Source organism: Triturus cristatus, chromosome 10, assembly GCF_964204655.1.
Source record: "Triturus cristatus chromosome 10, aTriCri1.1, whole genome shotgun sequence".
NCBI classification, from domain to species: domain Eukaryota; kingdom Metazoa; phylum Chordata; class Amphibia; order Caudata; family Salamandridae; genus Triturus; species Triturus cristatus.
The window spans coordinates 817,773,569-817,792,495 of record NC_140593.1 but is presented as its reverse complement, the minus strand read 5'-3'; the positions used below and the strand labels follow the sequence as shown (position 1 = coordinate 817,792,495).

General features: G+C 42.9%; 1 protein-coding gene across 6 annotated transcripts in view; it reads left to right on the top strand.

Moving 5' to 3' along the window:
• Nucleotides 1-18,927, top strand: part of RHBDF1 (rhomboid 5 homolog 1) — a 430,268-nt gene that overhangs the window by 319,981 nt on the left and 91,360 nt on the right. For all 6 annotated transcript variants that reach the window (XM_085628414.1, XM_085628412.1, XM_085628413.1 and 3 more), the window contains one exon: nucleotides 15,892-16,143. In XM_085628414.1, the coding sequence (XP_085484540.1) occupies nucleotides 15,892-16,143 (252 nt within the window). The remainder of the gene's footprint in view (nucleotides 1-15,891; nucleotides 16,144-18,927) is intronic.

Here is an 18,927-nt window from a genome sequence, read left to right as displayed (position 1 = left end):
TCAATGTCAACAAACCCACCATGCCTGTCGGGGACACTGAATCTACGTTACCGGGGCCAGCCTCGCTCACAGTGCCGGTGCACCCTGGCTGTGGAGAGGGCCAGAAGAAGGGGGTGAAGTGGATGTCTCAAACGGATCATCGTTGTCGATAGGGAGTAGGCGTCCAGATAAGGGAGGATCGTCGAGAGGCAAAAGTCAGGCTGGAAAAAACAATATCAAAGACAGGCCTCATGCGGAGAGCTAAGAATCCGATCCACGCCGCCAAGATGGAGGGCTCAGGTTGCAGTCAAATCGACCTCTAGCACAAAATGAAGGAATTTCAGATCCACCAAAACCTCAAACACCAATCGGGGAGGAAGTCAATCTCAGTCACGGGAAACTGGAGGCCGGTGTAGAAAAAGAGGAAGTCGCAGCGGGAAACCGAGTAGCCGTGGCCATGCCCGGAAGGTAGGTGACGGCCATGAACAGCACCGGAGGGGTGATCCCCAGCCCATCTCCTCTCAGCTGCCTGATCGGCTCAACCATGCTCCGGCCATGATGCTTGGGCTCCACTGGCGGCAGTCTTTCCAGGCTTCTCACTAGCTGCTGTACCCAGCCTAATCTTAATCAGCGAAAGCCACAGATTGGCCCTGCAAAGTCTTGGGAACAAAGTCCAAGGATCCCCGGGGGTGGAGGTGGTCCAATCGTTTTTTTTCCCCAGGGATTAATGCCAAAAGGCAATCCCTTACCGGAGAGCTCCCGGCCGGAGCTCCTTACCCGTCGGCCATCTTGGAGGGTTAGTGACTAATGTACCCATGCAGCTCGCGTTATGAGAGGCTGCAGTGGGGTGAACTGCTATAAAACCTCCTGAAAAATGTTGCATAGTGCCACAGAAAGACAAAACAATCTAAGCTTATAGTAGCATTATCAAGACATCTCTGGAAAAAGCGCATAAAGCAGTTAGTGGATTTGTACCTGTTCAGTACTAAGATTCCAAGCATAGCTGACACTCTACAGCTAGACCCAGGTTCAATTAGAGGTCCAACATTTTCCATTTAGTGGCTCATACTTGAGAGTTAAACTGATGAGGCAAATAAGAAAATAAATTGTAACGCTCAGTAGCATCTTTAACTATAGGGTCCTCCAAGGAGACGCAACCATTTATTTTTTGTTTCTCTCTCAAGAAGACAAGTCTTTCAGCAGCAGAGGCGCATCCACCAGCAACAGACTGCTTTGCAATGGCCAACAAATCAACCACTCCTTAGTGGAGGATAAAGGGATACGCTGAAAAAAGCAGGGGCTGGAGAGGCACCAGCAGGGACACCAAGAGCCAAAAACAATGGCTTGCAAACATCTGCCCTGATCACAGCACCCTATTTCATGGACAGTTGCAGTACCTTTCACACGCCTAACTGAAGATAACATCACACAGGTAGGTGTTAGACACGCCCTCTCAGGGGTACTGCATACAAATGATTAAAGCCACTGAACCTTCCACCAAGACAACAAGACAAAGATGCATATAGAACAAGCATTGAAAATGCAACAGGTAGGGGAGAGGCAAGATGGCGGTTGACTGACCGCAGTGCAGAGATCGGTACCGATGCTGGAGCGGAGCTGAACTCTACCGACTTGAACTCAGCTATTGAGATGCGCTGGGAAAAGTGCTGGGGTATGGAGGAAGACGCGACGCTACACGAGAACATTACTGCCTAAACAAAGAGGTGATCAACTGAATATTTAAACCACTACAAACTCTGGGGGACTCTGAGTAACCTTCCCTAATGGTGCCACAATCAACTGCAATACAAGACGCCGGGCTAACCGGGAGTACAGGAGCTTACCTAAGGCCGTATGCAACACTCATCGGTCTGTGTGTGGTCCGCCTCTTCTGTCGCGGTCAGCTCTCGGATGGAAAGACGCTGAACGAGGAGAGCGGGGGAACCATAGCATCCATAGCAGCCGCGGGACAGCCTTCACAGCATTCCTTGAGCAGTGACAGCGACGGACGGGCGAACCTAAGCATGCCTCCCAAGAACGCCGGGTCCGCCGCAGCTAGGGCTAGGGCCGCGGCGGTGCGGATGCTTCAACCGCGAGGCGATCCGTAAGGGAGGCAGAGGTGGATCCCAGCGCTCCCGAAGGCAAGGCTCAAACGAGGCATTTGCGAGCGGCACCGATGGGGAGAGGAAACACGAGCGTCCCGTCCGTGGGTGACCTTCTCCTTCGCCGGGCTTCATCGGGACTGCTTCCAGGTCAATCGAGGCAGTGCCTACCTGGAATCGACCAGGCAGCATCTCAGAATACTATAGAAACGCTTCAAGATACAGGTAATGACCCGTGTGCAGCCGGTCTTGTCCATACTGTTCTCACTAAGGGGGCTGATACTGGCGCTAAGGATCTACCAAATCCAACTTTACTTTTTCAGGATCCCCCCCTTATTGCAGTTCCAGAACCATTTACTAACTTAAATCCAAGCACTTACAAACAGACACAAAAGGTCTTCGATGTACCCACCCTGCAATACCTGAGCTCCGTAATAATCAAGAGTAAAGGGGTAGGCGGGCTAACGTCATCAGACACAGCTCTGTTTGGGGAAGGAAGTACTTCGACGGAACAAAATCAAGCTATTATGCTCACCCTGGCGAGTAACTCTGGCCATATTATCAGAAATCTAAAGGATAAAACAGGCTATACTGCTGGGGGCGTAAACAAAGGAGCTATTGAAACGGACGCAGAAAAAGACGCAGAAAAGGAACCCAGCGATTTTTATTCATTTTCCGACGACTATCAAACTTCAACTGCGACAAGCACTATATCTACTGGCAGCGATATTGAGGATGATTACGGAGCCCAGAAAACAGTTAGAAAAAAAGGCCATCATGGGGCGGCCGATCTGGCATGGGATTATACCCCTACCATGGATCCAACCCTGCAACTGACAGATCATATCTCAGATGGCGTAGTGTGCCCTCCCTCTCCTCTTCAACTGGCTCCCTCAAGCTCTACGGAAATGCCTCCAGGACCAACGGCGACACTAAACACAGTAATGGAGACTGTTCTGCAAGCTATTGCGGCACACAGAGAAGAGACAGCACAGGATGGGCGTAAGGTACAGAATACTCTCCGGAAAGTACAAGGGGTTGTACGGAGACTAAACAAATCAGTAACTACATTTGGAAATCGGTTAACTGAGTTAGAGTCTCGTACGGTAGCAAATGAAACAGCGATAGCTACTAATCACGAAATAACGGTGGCACATGAAGCAGAGCTCTCTGACGTCAGATGGAAGCTAGAGTATTTCGAAAATCGCTTACGCAGAAACAACCTCCGCGTGCTGGGGGTTCCGGAGAAGTCAGAAGGAGACGATGTTCGCTCCTTTATTATTAGACTATTTCGGGACTCCTTGCCAGAACTCTCTTCTTGGAGCTGGGATATCGAAATACAACGGGCACATCGGGTCCCCATGTATCAAAAAGAACCTGTACGTCCGGGGGGGTATCCCCGAGCAATCCTGGTCTATTTTGGCAATTTCCTCCTGCCTAAATTGCCAAAATAGATAAAGCAAGGCCAGAGGCAAAACGCACTAGTGGTAATATTTCCTACTTTGTGCGCCCAGACTTCTGCCATGCTACGGTGGAAAGGAGGTGGTGCCTACGACAAATGATTAAACCGTTTCAGGACAAAAATGTGATGGCCTATCTGAATAACCCTGCTCGCCTTAAAATAATTAATAAGGGGGAAGTTAAATTTTTTACATCGGAAATCAAGGCCAAGGAGTATTTGGATGGTTTATGATTAGAGTAGTTATGATTGTAGTCCTTGGTCTCTGTTGAAGATTTCCATAACAATCTGAGTAAATTGTTGCGTATTGGTCATATTCATTATTAGGAATGGAAACACTCAATTCTATATTGGCCAATGGCAAATACCAAGGCAAAACTCCAGCACTGGTCTTATAATGCACATTCATCACATAGACTCTCATTGAGTCTAATTGCCTATCTGTGGGTGTGGGGTGGGAGGCGGGGGGGCGGGGCACGGCTCTTGGGGTGGAAGCTGGCATGGGGTTTATTAAGGGGGAATATGCAGGGAGAAAAAAGACAACCTCATACGTACAATGTTTTTTTAAAGTTACAAACGATATGATATCTTCTTATAGCTATGAAGAATGTACCTCTGGAAATAAGCTTTGGTCATTATGGGGAAGCTAAAGATATGTACCTGGAATGTGGCAGGACTAAACGATAGGGGTAAAAGAGCCACCATCTATCAATTTGTTAAACAAACACCCTACGATATTTCAGGAGACTCATATTACATGGAAGGATAGGGATCTATTAAGAATACCAGGATATAATTTGCTTGCAAACACTACTCAGACTACTAAAACTGGCGGGGTGGCAATCTTTGCTAGAGGGTTCTTGGGTCAGGCTAAACGTAAATTAGTGGATGACTTCGGGAGGTGGGCTATAATTGAATTAGATCTGGGAATTACAATTTGCTCGATCTATGCCCCTAATTTAGATGATCCACGGATAATTGAAGAGCTAGAGCTTGAGTTGGCTACATGGCCTAAGCAGTTGATATTTTGTGGGGATTTTAATATTTCTTTCAATCATCTAGGAACACCATATAATCAATACATGACAACCTATACAGGAAGGAAACCTAATGTCTACAGGGCGCTTTCCCAACTCAAAGGAAGTTTCGATCTAATAGATATTTGGGCTCTAAAACACCAACTAGATCCCGGCTACACGTATTTTTCATTTCCACATAACAAATATGTACGGATTGATTATATGTGGCTAGCCAGCAAGCTGTCATTTGGAGCAGAAATTGATAAAAGCCCTAAGCTACTTTCTGACCATAATATGCTCATTTTAACTATTAACTTGACTAAAATGCATAGGCCTCCATTTAATTGGACTTTCGACAGAAAACTTTTGTTAAATAAAGAATATATTGAACATATCAAGATTTGGGCACAGGGATATTTCGACTGTAACCGGTACAGTACAACAAGGAATATGGTTTGGGATGGCTTTAAGGCAGCTCTCAGGGGGGAAACTATGAGCTTTGTCGCCAAATTGAGGAAAAAGGCAGCCCTGGCTAACCAGCAACTGATGTCGGATTTAGCAAATGCAGAGCAGGAACATATAAATACTATAAATAATGGAGACAATAGTCAAGATACATTACGCAAGCTAATAATTCTAAAAACAGAGATTAATAGTAAGCTTAATCAGAAAGCCGCGGAAATTTTCCAATCTAACCGAAATAAACTATACGAAGACGGGGAGAGGGTTGGTAAACAACTGGCCCTTCGCACCCGCCAAAACCATTCATTTAACAAAATTAACACTATTCACGCAAATAACACGATTTATACAGAATCTGATAAAATATTAGATGTCTTCAAGAGATATTATGAAGATCTTTATAAAAATGAAGATTCTCTTGAGACAGACAAACTACGAGGGGGATTATGTGATTGGGGTCCGAGCAACATTCTCGATGCAAATAGCAGAGCAGAATTAGAAAAGGATATTACCCAAGAGGAGGTACAAACGGCGGTAAAAGATCTCGCACCCGGTAAGGCAGCTGGCCCCGATAAGATCCCTATAGATCTGTATAAAATTTTGGGATCAGTAATTCTACCCTATATATTGGATCTTTGTATAGGGATACAGATGAATGGAACCACGCCGGAATCTTGGAGAGAGACTAATATATTGATATTCCTTAAGAAGGGTAAGGAGCCAATACATCCTACATCATATCGCCCTATTTCCCTAATAAACTCAGATACAAAAATGTATGCAAAAGTCCTGGCCAATCGGCTCAGGGGGGTGGTTGAACATCTGGTCTCCCCGTGGCAACATGGATTTATCCCTCATAAGGGAACCACGGATCATACTCGTAGGGTGATTTCACTATTTGATATCATGACAGTGACGGGGGGCCAGATGTCCATGATCCTCCTTGATGCCGAGAAGGCCTTTGATCGAGTATCTTGGAGATATCTTTGGGCAATAATGGACTCTAATAATTTTGGGCCAGGGCTTATCAAAGCAATACAAGCCATGTATCAAGATCCGGTAGCAAAAGTTCTGACGATGGGCTTAGAATCGAGACAATTTAAAATCCAACGGGGTACAAGACAGGGATGTCCTTGTTCCCCAATACTATTTGCCCTATATATAAATCCCTTGATTGAGAAACTATTGGCAAATGCGGTTATAACACCAATTAAAACAGGCATCTATGAAACCAAGGTATTGGCCTATGCCGATGATGTGGCGATTGTGACACCAGATCCCTCTGAGGCTTTAGAAGAAATCGAGAAAATAACTCGGTCTTTTGGAGATATGTCTGGATACTCTCTGAACACTGGAAAAACTGTTGTCATATGCACAAAAAACACCTTTTTTAATGACCCCCGAAAGACATCTAGCGCTATATATTTGGGTATCTGTATATCCCCACAGGTGGAAAATATCAACAAACTTAACTATGACCCCTTGTTAGTAAATATTAAAAAGGAGCTACTGAGGGTTAATAGCCTTAACCTTTCAATTATAGGAAGAACTAACTTTGTTAAAATGAAAATTTTTCCGAAGATCTTGTATCTATTCCGTGCGATACCCATCTTAGCTGAGGATAAAACTATTAAAATCTTTGAAACCCTAATTTCTAAATTTATCTGGGGATACGGCAAGATCAGAAGATCCTCAAAATTTCTATCTCTCCCACAGCAAAGAGGAGGCCTAGGACTCCCTAATATAACTTTATATTTCTGGACTAGCCTTCTCCAAGGGATGTTCCCGCTACTCAACGCTAGCCCTCTGCCCTATAGTACAGCAATTATACGTATCCCGTCTATATATGAGTTGGCTGTTGGCGAGAATGCAAAAGGATTATTATTACGACAAATTGAACCATCTTATTTTAAGAAGGTTAAATTTAAAATTATAGATAATGCTTGGACTGTTTGGAAAAAAATCTGCAAACATTGTGATATTACAAAAATTAATAGATATACACCCTTATGGCACTCTTCTCTTTTTTCCACACAAATCAATAACGATATTGCTAAAAGATGGGAGGCTCTTGGGTTATTATCAGTGGGGGATTTCTTAGATGCCCCATCTAGCTCGAGATTCCTCAATCTACAACTTAAATTTAATATCCCGACTTCCGATCTTTTTAAATATATCCAAATAAATTCTATTCTTTCCGCAAAGGCTGCACAAATTTCATTGAAGACTGTTTCTTTCCTTGAAAATACTGATAGAGGGGGAAAAAATTCCAGTATAAGTATAATGTATAGGCTACTGATGGAACAATGTCAAGATGACATGGAAAGAACTGAAACATGCTGGGCTTCTAAATTGAATAATCCAAATGTAGATTTAGATAAGATTCTCTCCCTCGCTGATAAGATTTTTCTCACAGCAACTCTTAAAGCACAATTTTATAAGAATGTATACAATTTATATTTTACACCCGCTAAACTGTTCACATGGGGCAAACGAACAGACGATAAATGCCCGCGGTGTGGGATGGGCCCGGCACATTTAATACATATGTTTTCTGAGTGCAGTAAATTGACAGTGCTTAAAACTAAAATTTCAGATTTTTGGGAAGAGGTTTTCTGCCATAAAGTTCAGATGTCTCCTACTTTATTTGTGATCGGGCATGACAATACTTTGAATCATACTAAGGACGAAGAGATGTGTCTATTTCTGGGTATGGCAGTATATAGACTAATATTAGCTACCAGATGGAAAGACATAGATCCTCCTAATTTCCAAGTCTGGATAACTCTCTTTTTGGGTATAGCAAACCAAGAAATGGCAATTTACGCAGTTAAAGGCAAAAAGGCTAGACAACGTGGTGCTCTGATTTGGATGCCAATTACCTCTTGGAAAAACAGGTTTTAGTTTAGTATAGATTATTTCTGGTTGTTTCTGTTGTTGATCAGATTATTTAAAATGTATTCTTTTTCTTTTTTTATTTTTTTTATTTTTGGGAGGTACCTAAAACTCAGACTATTATTTGCAGTATTGTTTATTATTCTTACTGAAATCTTGTTTTGTATATATTGTACGTAATGAAGTTGCCTAATAAAAATTAAATAAAAAAAAACAAAAAGAAAATGCAACAGGTCTCACCTTTGATTAAGTTAAAGCCATTTGCTTTGCTAATGGTATTGTATTGCAAAGCAAATGGCTTTAACTTAATGAAAGGCGACACCTATTGCATTTTTCTACTCTGCAGCCTCCCCCAGTCTTCGGCCTCTTCCACTCCCCAGACTCTCCCTACCCAGAATCTTCACCTGCAGCCTCTTCCAGTTCCCAAACACTCCCCCCACCCTCTTCCATGTTCCACTCCTCAGACTCTCCCAGTCCCCAGTCTGTTCCACTCCCCAGACTCGTCCTACAAACTCCTCACACAGACGTCTATGTTTCGCGCGCTCTTCTATTTCTCAGACACCTCGACTTTCAGTACTCTCCTCCCCTTCTCCTCTCTCCAGAATCTAAATCCCAACCCTCCTCCGTCCTCGCACTCTCTTAAGGAGGCGGCCCTCTTGCAAGGGAAGCAGACACAGTCTCCAGTGCCCCATATTCACATCGGAGCGCTTAGTGGCCTTGTCATGAGTATGAAGCGCCACATAACGTACGATACAACCTCCCACATTTTGCACAGTATGAGGGCAGACGCTTACAAAAAATGTTTATCTTCGGTTAGCTATCTCTCAAGAGGTAGCAGGACCTCGCCCAGCCATCACAAACACGCGAAGAGTGAGTTCAGGAGCTCCTCCCGGATAACTTTGCCCCTCATTGCACTCTGAATAGGTGGAGCAGTTGCACTTCGAGGAGCCGATCCCCCAGCTCAGCAGCGTGTGCCTTGAAGGCGTATAGTGCTTCCTATCCAGTCTAGTCTCTTCTGGTTGTGTGCTGTGTTGCATCGGAAGCAAGAGTTCTGACTCGCAAGACTTGGTAAGTATTGCATCGACCCTCGAAGGCTGATGATTGGAAGTGAAACCTGTGCCTTCCAAGAGCTCAGCATAGGACGCGTGAGACATCACTACTGAAGGGGTTCTACGCGCCATTAGGGACCATTCTGCACATTTGCGGGGTCAGCGCCTACAGCACCAAATATTCGGACCTCTTGGCACCATCTACCCAACTGACCGAAGCCTCCTACCGGCCTCCACATGGCGAGGCTGCACGCCACAACCAGTTCCTTTCATACGGCTCCATGCCCCTCTCACCTATCCCTTGATTGGAAGGTGCCATTGACCCTATACCTGTCTTCCCTCTCTTAAATAAGTGAGATACTTCCCTTAAACTTCAGTGGGGGTCACTCACCGTGAAACCCTTCCACTCCCCCGCCATAACATAGTCCTGTCCATTGATTCCAATAGTGTCGCCTTCTAAAACCACTGTTCTTCAGACGAGACTCAAACCAGCTGAGAGAAATGCAAGTTTTAATGTATATCAAAGTCAAGTCAAGTCAAAGTCAAATAATCTTTATTCGGATAAAATGTATATCACACTCTTTTCCACGTGCCTGCTTCAGTCCCCATCCTGTCCCTCGTGGCTGTTACTGGTGGGCAATGGTCCCCATATGGACCTCAGTGGCGAGCAAGGGTGCCATGGGTCCTAATGCAAACACGGAGAATGTGCCCCTGCTGCCTGACGTATGGGATGTAAAATGGAGGATCAATGGGCCCCCGTAGTCTCTGGGCCCCGGTGCCATGCGCCCGATGCATATTTAGATCTAACGCCCCTGAGAGACATATTTTTAACCAGTACTAGACCTAACTGTTAAGTAGAGCGCTGGAGTTTTTGTGGCCACGGGTTTTGCACATAATTAAGGACTTGCCCCATTTGCCACAAAGTCGATAATCTCCTGCATACTCTGCAGATTAAACAATGTTTCTAGCTCAAACAGATCAAAAGTTACTCAAAACCCCAAAACGCGTGTTGCTGTGCAGTGAAGACCCCTTTGAAAGGGCTGACTGGTCCCCTTTCTGTAGCTTATTGCTGTATTTGGGTCCATAAGTGGTACTAATGAAGTGAAATATTTGCCCTGACAGTATGGACGTGTAAACATGATTAAATAAGGCAGTACTTCTTTCAAAAAATGTATCTCATTAGCCTTCATAATCCCAATGTCTGTGCTCTTAGGGCATGAAGCCGTGCGCGCGCATGGGTGCAGGAACCGGCGCAAAGACGGGTAGCAGGCGCAGGAGAAAGGAGCTGTCTTACTTGTGCTTCCCCATTGGTCTGCCCGGGTAGTGCTGCGAGCTGCTGCCCAATGTGCACAGGTTGTAGCAGCTGCCGTAGGTCAGCGGGCGGTGGTAGTAGGTGCCCTTGGCGTCTCCCATGGACAGCAACGCCCCCAGCCAGACAAGGGCCAGTAGCAGCAGGGTGGACCTGCGTGGGCTCCGGGGCTCCGGGGCTCCATCTGGGTCTAGCACGATTACAGTCCCAGTCCCCCTCGCTGCCTGCCGCCTGCCCTGTGCATCTGCTGCCCCGGGCAGGGGAGGCAGACTCTGCGCCATTAGCATAATATCTCACCCACCCCCTCCCTACCGGGAACAAGACCCCCACTGTATCACATCATACAAGAGGTTAAAGAAAGTAGGGGACGTGCGCACATGCGGTACGGTGGGGAGGGGGTGGTGGGGAGGCGGAGGGCACGACAACAGAGGGAGGGAGAACCATACAGTGGCAAAAGAGAGAGATGGGGACAACGAGCAGATGAAAGGGGAAGAAGAAGAGACGAAGAGGGTGGGGTGGACCCACGAAGGGAGGAGGAGAAGAAAAGGAGAGTAACGGGAGCTGGAGGGGTGGGGCGATGATGGTGAATAAAGGAGAAGAGAAGAGAGAATAGGGATGTGGGACTAGAGGGAAAGAATTGTACGGAGATGGGGGAGTAGGGTAGAAAATATATAAAGCTGAAAGAATGGGCGAGGATGGTGCAGGGAAAACAAAAGACAATGTGAGAAGTGTAGAAAGGGAAACGAGAGCTGAGGGAAAAGAGAGCTGTAGAAACAAGCTCTTGGCTTTGGCAAAGGCAGCCGCGTGTTTATAATTGCTTCTCGCTTTCACTTTAACTGTAATCGCGCAAGAATAAACACGTGGCTGTTTTTGCCAAAGGCGAATGCTAACAAAAAAGTGCATAGCGGCTAATTAGGAGACACTGGCTCCTGCCGCCAGTAAGAGATCCAATCCCGCTGGGCATGGATAAAAGGAGACAGGGTGGCAACAAGCAGCGATGGACATGCCTTCAGTGCAATCATTGCACTGCCTTTGGCATAATCCATGACACCAAACGACACGCATGAATCAAAACTGAAGGCGGAGTTTTGACGAGGCTTCTGGAACCGTATCGATTCCAAGAAGCCTCATATGACGAGAGCAGTGCATGCGCTGCTTACGTCAGGCCGAGACGTAAAAACTGTTTAGCTCTGCTGTTATAAGAGCAAGCGCATGATCACAGCTGCCCTGGATGTTTGTCCTGGTATTCTCCTGGTTCAGTCCTGTGCATTGATGAAGTGTTCATCGGGTGTACCCTCAGAAATGATAATTTACTGGGGGAATCTGGAACACCACACTTAATGTTACAGACATTTTGGCTGTATGTGAGTGAGGATTCAAGAGATCTGCAGAATTAGTATAGTCTTGCAATTGTGATCTAATAATGAGAAAGCTTCAGCACTCCTGTTACTAGCCCGATCGACTTATAGGAATACTCACAATGAGAATCCTTGTACCATCACTGACAAGAGAATCTACTGAAGAAGTACAAACATGGAATAAAGGGTAAGTTGTAGACCCTGTGTACTTCATAACTAAAGAAGGTGAAACACTGAGACACACATTTGATCTTTGACCACTAAACAGATGTATGCAAGTACATATATTGAGGATGACCACCTTACAAGATGCCGTCAGACCTCTCATAATGAAGGGTGACTTCTTGTCAACTATATATTTGAATAATGAATACTTTCATATACCAATCCTACTGAAGTAGAAGACACGCCTCCGGTCTATGGTAGATCAGTGGTACTATCAGTTCTTGGTTCTTAACTTTGGGATCAGATCAAGGCCGAAGGTGTTCATTAGGTACCTTTCAGAGATCGCTGTTTGTGTCAGTGGAGAAAGCATACATGTATCGACTTACGTAGTCTAGGGAATTTTCTTCGGAATGTCAAAACTACAATGATTTGAAAGTCCAACAGTTACATCAGCTGGGATTTACAGCTAGACTAAAGACTTTTGGCATCTGCATTGAAAGAGTATAATCTGACAAAAAGTTTGCAGTCAGCCAATTCTACGAGTTTAACCTATGGGTTTCTGGATTGGAAGTGCCACTATGAATTCGAGCGGGTGTTGGATTCTATACAACCTCTGATAGCTAAGAAACTGTTCCTGCAATTTAGGTATGGGTCACTACCACTACATGCGATAACAAACAAGTGGACGGGAGTGTCCCGTCGCCTATGCCCTGGATGCCACGTGGAGGAAGAAACAATAGTCCATGTTATGCTCTTCTGTGTGGCATATAAACAGATTAGGCTGAAATGGATCATCCAGCTCTGTAGAAATCTGGGCATCAGGAACTATTGTGAATTTTTTAGAATCTTAAAATCCGACACTGACCCGGTCCATGTGGTTGCAATCTCGAAATTCTTATTTTCCATGTGGTCAACACGTAGGAACCTGCTAACCCTCTTTGCACTTGCCACTTTAATTAATCTTCCGCTTTCAGTGATTTTCATGGTCTCACGGTTTTTATCCATTGCATTGGTATTTTATTCAAATATGTTTATATTTTATTCTATTTTAAGATTCTATATTTATCATGAATTTTATATGATGTATGTAAATTAATGTGCTTTTTTGGCTGTAATAGCCGCAATAAAGCTTCCATGAATGAATGAAAGACTTTTAATACCAACTGAAATAGAGACCTTTCTGGTAGCCATTACAAACACTCAGACAACTGTGACATTTGTAAGACATGGGTCAGACTCCAACAATGAGGAACACTGGGGACGATGATAAACTGCAGTCAGCTACATCCTCTAGACAGATTGCAGATGAGCATGCAACAGGGAGTTATTCAAGGAATGCTCACTTGCAGAGGGGAAAGGAAAATGCTATTGTTTTTTCACAGGAGGTGGTGAATTCATTACTCTGGTGCAACGTGCATAATCTCTCTCTGGAGCTGTTCATTCAGAAGTCCTCAATTAATCAGGCCAGGTTAGTTAAGCCCGCATACTGAGATTATGTGGGCATTGGAGTTTCACGTTGACAGAGACATGTAACTATAACACATGCCTTTGACATGCATTGGCAATTACCTCATATATTACATCACTCACGACATGTTCTACGACATCGTTGATAACATCACTGTAACATGTGAATTTACATCATTGATGACAACACTGTGCATGGCGAAGGTGTGAGTTATAGTTACCTTAGGGCACGAGGTAAAGTTACTTGAGATAACTTGAAGTTGTGAATTTTAGTGGTTATGTTAGTTAAAAACATTAGGTTTTTACCAACAATTTCACCTGCCTGTAACCTCCCTTAAACCTTTAGTTTTTTCACTGAATTTCTAACGTTTATTTTAATGTAAAGTAAGAAATTATTTCAATTTCTACCTATAACAACTCTTTAACCTTCATTTTTGTAGTGAATATATATAAATACTCTGGCAAACGATAAAGGAAAAAACATTAATCTGTAACTTACAGTGATTAGCCCTCTTTTAAAGGTCGTTAGGTGGACCCCCAGGCAGCATGGGCAGCAGAAGTGGCACTCTCACCAGATGACAAATTCTCAGCCCGTTAGGCAGGGATTGTGTTTTTTTGTGGTTTTCCGAAAGTGCTTCTACTAACACAGAGGGAGATCTTTCAGTGAAACTTCAGAATGCCAACCAGACCTCAAAATCATGTTAGCCTGGCAGACCTTTAACATTCTCCTTTGTTTTCTAAAGCAAACCCCCAAAACGGGTTGTTTCCAGAAATCAAAAATTCTTCTATAGATGAGGCTGATTGGCAGGAGGCGCTCGCGTCCCCTAGAGAGGCTGCAATACCATCAAGACTTAGGTTAGTGCAATTAAAAATCCTACACCGCACGTACTACACCAGGGCTCTATTGCATACGATAAACCGCATAGACACGCCGCTTTGCCTCAGACAATGTGGAGAAACAGGTACATTTTACCACACTGTGTGGCTATGCCCAGAGATAGCGCATTACTTGATGGCGGTGATGCGTACGCTCTCCCAAGTCACATGTGTCACAATACTTCCAGACCCGAGGTGCTGTCTCCTCAATATCTGGGAACCCACAGATTTAAACATGGTTGCGCAGGACTGGGTAACACTAGGTATGACAGTAGCAAAACGCAACATTGCACAACATTGGGGATCCAGCCTTAGCCCTACTCTCACTCAATGGGGCTTAGATATGGACATGACGATGATTGTGGAAAAGTCCGTATATATCCATCGAGGGTGCCCCAAAAAATGGACAAAGGTCTGGGGAGGTTGGAACACTTATAGAGGTAACATATATGATCCCCTCCGTTGGATGAGTCTGAGTCGGATACTAGTGAAGGAGCACACGGTACTGTATGATAACTGCGGATCACGCCCTGAGAGCTCTCTTGGACAAACGAGTTGGGGAGGATGCGTCTCTTATAGGGAACGAGATAAAATTAATGTCAGTACAATATTCCATCTATGTCTGTACATCATGTGACATATACGGTCAATGTAACACTAAATGAAATGTTAATAAAAATCCTTTTAAAAAAAAAAAAGAAAAGCTTTGGGACGCCGGGAAAGTCTTCTGAGAACCAGGACTGTCCATTAAAATATGGGACATAGTCACAGTAGATTTGATTTATTATGATGTAATGTAGAGAAAAACATTAATATATCCTACCCTTAAAAAAAAAAAAATCTTTTATGCATTAGGGGTTTCCATCCAGCTTGTACGGGACATAGATAATTTTTTCATCATTAGACTTTCATGCTGCCAGAGGCTTCGCTGCCATAAAAAACATATTGATGCCCCTACGTCTATATAAGGCACGAGAAGTAAGTAAGAGCTTGATGGGATGGGCTCTGCCAATTTTTGCCCAGTACCTCACTTTACCCAATCTCTTAATGATGATGGATTCCTCGCGTTTGGTGCTGCGTCTTAAACTGTAAAGGTCCCATGAGGAGACCAAACCATCTAATATTACGACAACTTCCCTCATAATTCATGTAATAGGACGAATTACATACTACACTGTGATACCAGGCACATGGAGATACCAACCCTGCTTAAGTCCTAATGGAGGAAACGCTTTGGCTGGGTTGAATAATCTGTTCATAAAATAATCAATAAAATTCGATTTGAATATAAACATCCGACTCCTGTTGGACTGAATTCAAGTGAATGGATGCTGTCTACAACTTCTAGATGAAAGAAAAAGAAAAAAAAAGGTTTTCTTTTCTTTGAACTTTGATCACTGGATTAAGATAAACAAATTGTGATTATTAGCGCTCCTTTTCATTTTGTGTAAAATATGTATGATTTAGTGATTCCTAAGCAGTAGGGTCACCTAAAGTTGAGCCCATTAGTTTGAATTTATATGTAAACAATACACACTGGTGTGATCTTGGACGGCCTACACTGCTTGTTAGTTGTTATTCTCTTAATTACCGGATAATGCTCCCTCACAAATGCATCATTCTGTGCCAGAGAGTTTATTTTCTGCCTACCTTAGAACTTTTTGTTTTTTAATATTAAATTACTTGAAATGTCTTAATGTTTAAAAGCAGTTGATATTGCAAAAAATCAATGACTTCAATTTCTGTTTTAGCCCTTTGGAGCGAGGGTGGAGAAAAACGAAAGAAGGGGCATTTACCCAACCAAAGGTCCGATTAAGACAAGAAGTTGTTAGTGTAAATACGCAAAAAAGAGGACAGCGGATTGCTATACCAGTGAAGAAGCTATTCGCAAAGGAAAAACGACCGTATGGACTGGGAATAGTGGGAAAGTTGACAAATAGGACGTACCGCAAGCGTATCGACAGCTACGTGAAGAGACAAATAGAAGACATGGATGATCACAGGTAAATATTACCACAAATATAAGTGCTATCAGTTATAACATCGAATTCCTATTTTAGTTTGCATTTAGTCTGCAGACAAAGTGGTCCTTGTCTTGATCAACTCAGGTTTTACCTCACATTTCCAGGCAACATGATATGGAGATAGTTGTAGGTGAAAACCAAAAAAATATGAGCTTAGTTGACTTAAAGAAACAATTGTAACCTAAAATGTGAAAGCACATTGTGCCATGATGCTCCTTTGGAGTGGCAGTTGTGCTTTATAAGTGCCCAATTACATTACATTACATTTTCATCTGATTTGCATCTTGGGTTTCCTGAAATCAAATGTTTTTCAAGTTGAACCCTTAGTCCAAAAGCACGTTTCTCATTTGAAAAATAGTATCTCAACATCCTCTTCTATATGCCCTAGTATCAATCTTTATGGAGCCTGCCTATTTGTTGTTTCTAAACACAAGTGTCTCTGTTGACACATTCTAGCATGAAAACTTAAAAGGTTAACATGGTTTGCTTAAAGTTTTCATATATTAATTGCATATCTTTATTGTGCGTGTGCCCCCCCACTGTCTGTATTTGACTAAACAACTTGTATCTTTTGCTCTGGATCACTTTAAGGCTGGTCTCGGCTTAGCTATAGCATTGGTTTTAGCACTCTGGAATTTCCCTCCATGGTGCACTGAAACTCGCATTTTTTTTATAGGATCACCACAACCTATTCAAAATAATCAGTGGTCCTGTCCTTCTGTACATGCCATTGTTGACTGTCCATATTGTTCAGGAACCTGTCCTAATGGAACCTAGTGCATTATGGTAGATAGCCTCGTCTGAGATAAGGAAATCTGTAAGGTACTTCTTAAACAACAAGTCTCCTCCTGGTGGCCTAGATTAGTACTTGCTTGAATTATATTTATTTTATTATAAGTAGTAAAAATAATTTGTTAAGAGAAAATGGCATTTGCTTACTGAATCAAAGAGTTATAATTATTATTAAACCTTCAAAATGTAATTACATTCTTTTATGTGACAGGATGTTAAGGTTGCAACGTCAAGAATAATGACTTAAAGGGGCTATCCCGGGTAGAAAAAAAACAATTCTCTTTACACAGTCCAGCATTGCTAACCATGACCAACAATAAGCATTCTAGTGGAAGTTTCTTCCGAATGTAGTACATTCAATATTAGAGTTATGACATTCGATGTGTTTGTCGACTGATACTAAGTTATACCTCAACATCATTACCGTCCCCCAGTATTCTGCAATTGTACAGGCTCTCTCTGTTCCTGAACATAAACATCACCAATGGCATTGTCTATGACATCAGTTATAATATGTTGTATAGTATGGCATCACCAGTGACATTATGGATGACATCAACAGTGTCCTCGTAATGTAGCACCACCAAATTATTAGTAATACTGTTGATGGCATCAGTGATGTACTCCTACGTGGCACCACCAGTGATATTGTTGATGACATCAATGAAGCCCTCAAAATGTTAAATTAGCAATTTACTGGTGACTTCAACAATGTTCTCATAATTTGACATAACTAATTTATCACAGATATTATCTTTTGATTATATTTGTGTATGTGGTATCACCAATTCACAAGTGATATTTTTGATTACATCAATGATGTCCTCACTCTATGGTGTCACCAATTAACCAGTGATGTTGTCGATGACATCAGTGATGTCCTCATGATGTAGCATCGCCAATTAAATTATCGATGACTTCACTGATGACTTTGCAATGTGGCATCACCAATGATATTGTCAATGATGGGAATGATTTCCTTGTGATATGCCACCAACAATTTACCAATGATATTGTCGATGACATCAATGATGTACTCGAATATGGCATCATTATTTCACCAGTGGTATTGTCAATGACGTGTAATGATGACTCTTCCAAGTGAATATCAGAAGAAGTGTGTTTATTCATGAAGATACATCTGCACAAGAAGGGGCCCTGGAGCAACTGACACAAGACAGAATGCCAGAGAGAGAACACTCTTCTCTTGCTCCAATGACCTCATTACATTCTAAGACAAAGGCTTAGGCAATACACATTACCACACATCTCCCTTTTTATAAAAAACTAAAATTAAGCAAAAGGAAATAATATATGAATAAAGATCTTAAGTTCTAAAATATTCTAAAACACGAAAATTTCTAGTATACTAAAACATTCCATAAAACTTTCCATCAGCGAGTTAAAGTAATTGAGTTCCTACAAATTCAAATTAAAGCACAGACCACCACCCCTTTCTTTAAAACTTTAACGAAGAACAAAATCATTTAATCTTTTTGGTCTCATGGAAACACGGTCACTCCTTCTAGGTAGAGGCAGGTTGTCTTTAGTATATTTTTCATCTTTCTCTGAGACTGGAGAATTGCGAGGAACTAAAGCCACGCGAGTGATGCCTCACCAGTTCCCTTCAGAAAGTTTCACCGAGTTCTTTCGTATTTTACAAACTTGAACAGGATCTTTAAATTTTGATAATCCTTTCCCAACTAAAATGGGGGTTTTGACACATACCCAGTCTCCTATTTTCAATCTACAGGACTTGGTCGGAACAGAATTGTTTTTGACAGATCTTTTAAAATTGAACAAATTGGAGCTATATTCAGCAGATTTGCACCAGCTTTTGACATCCCCAGACTATGGTAACATTTTCAAAACACAAAAAGGACAAAATTCAGTAACAGCTTCTCTACCCCTAATTAATTCAAATGTAGATTTCCCAGTGACCGAGTGCGGGGTGGTACGGTGTGACCACAC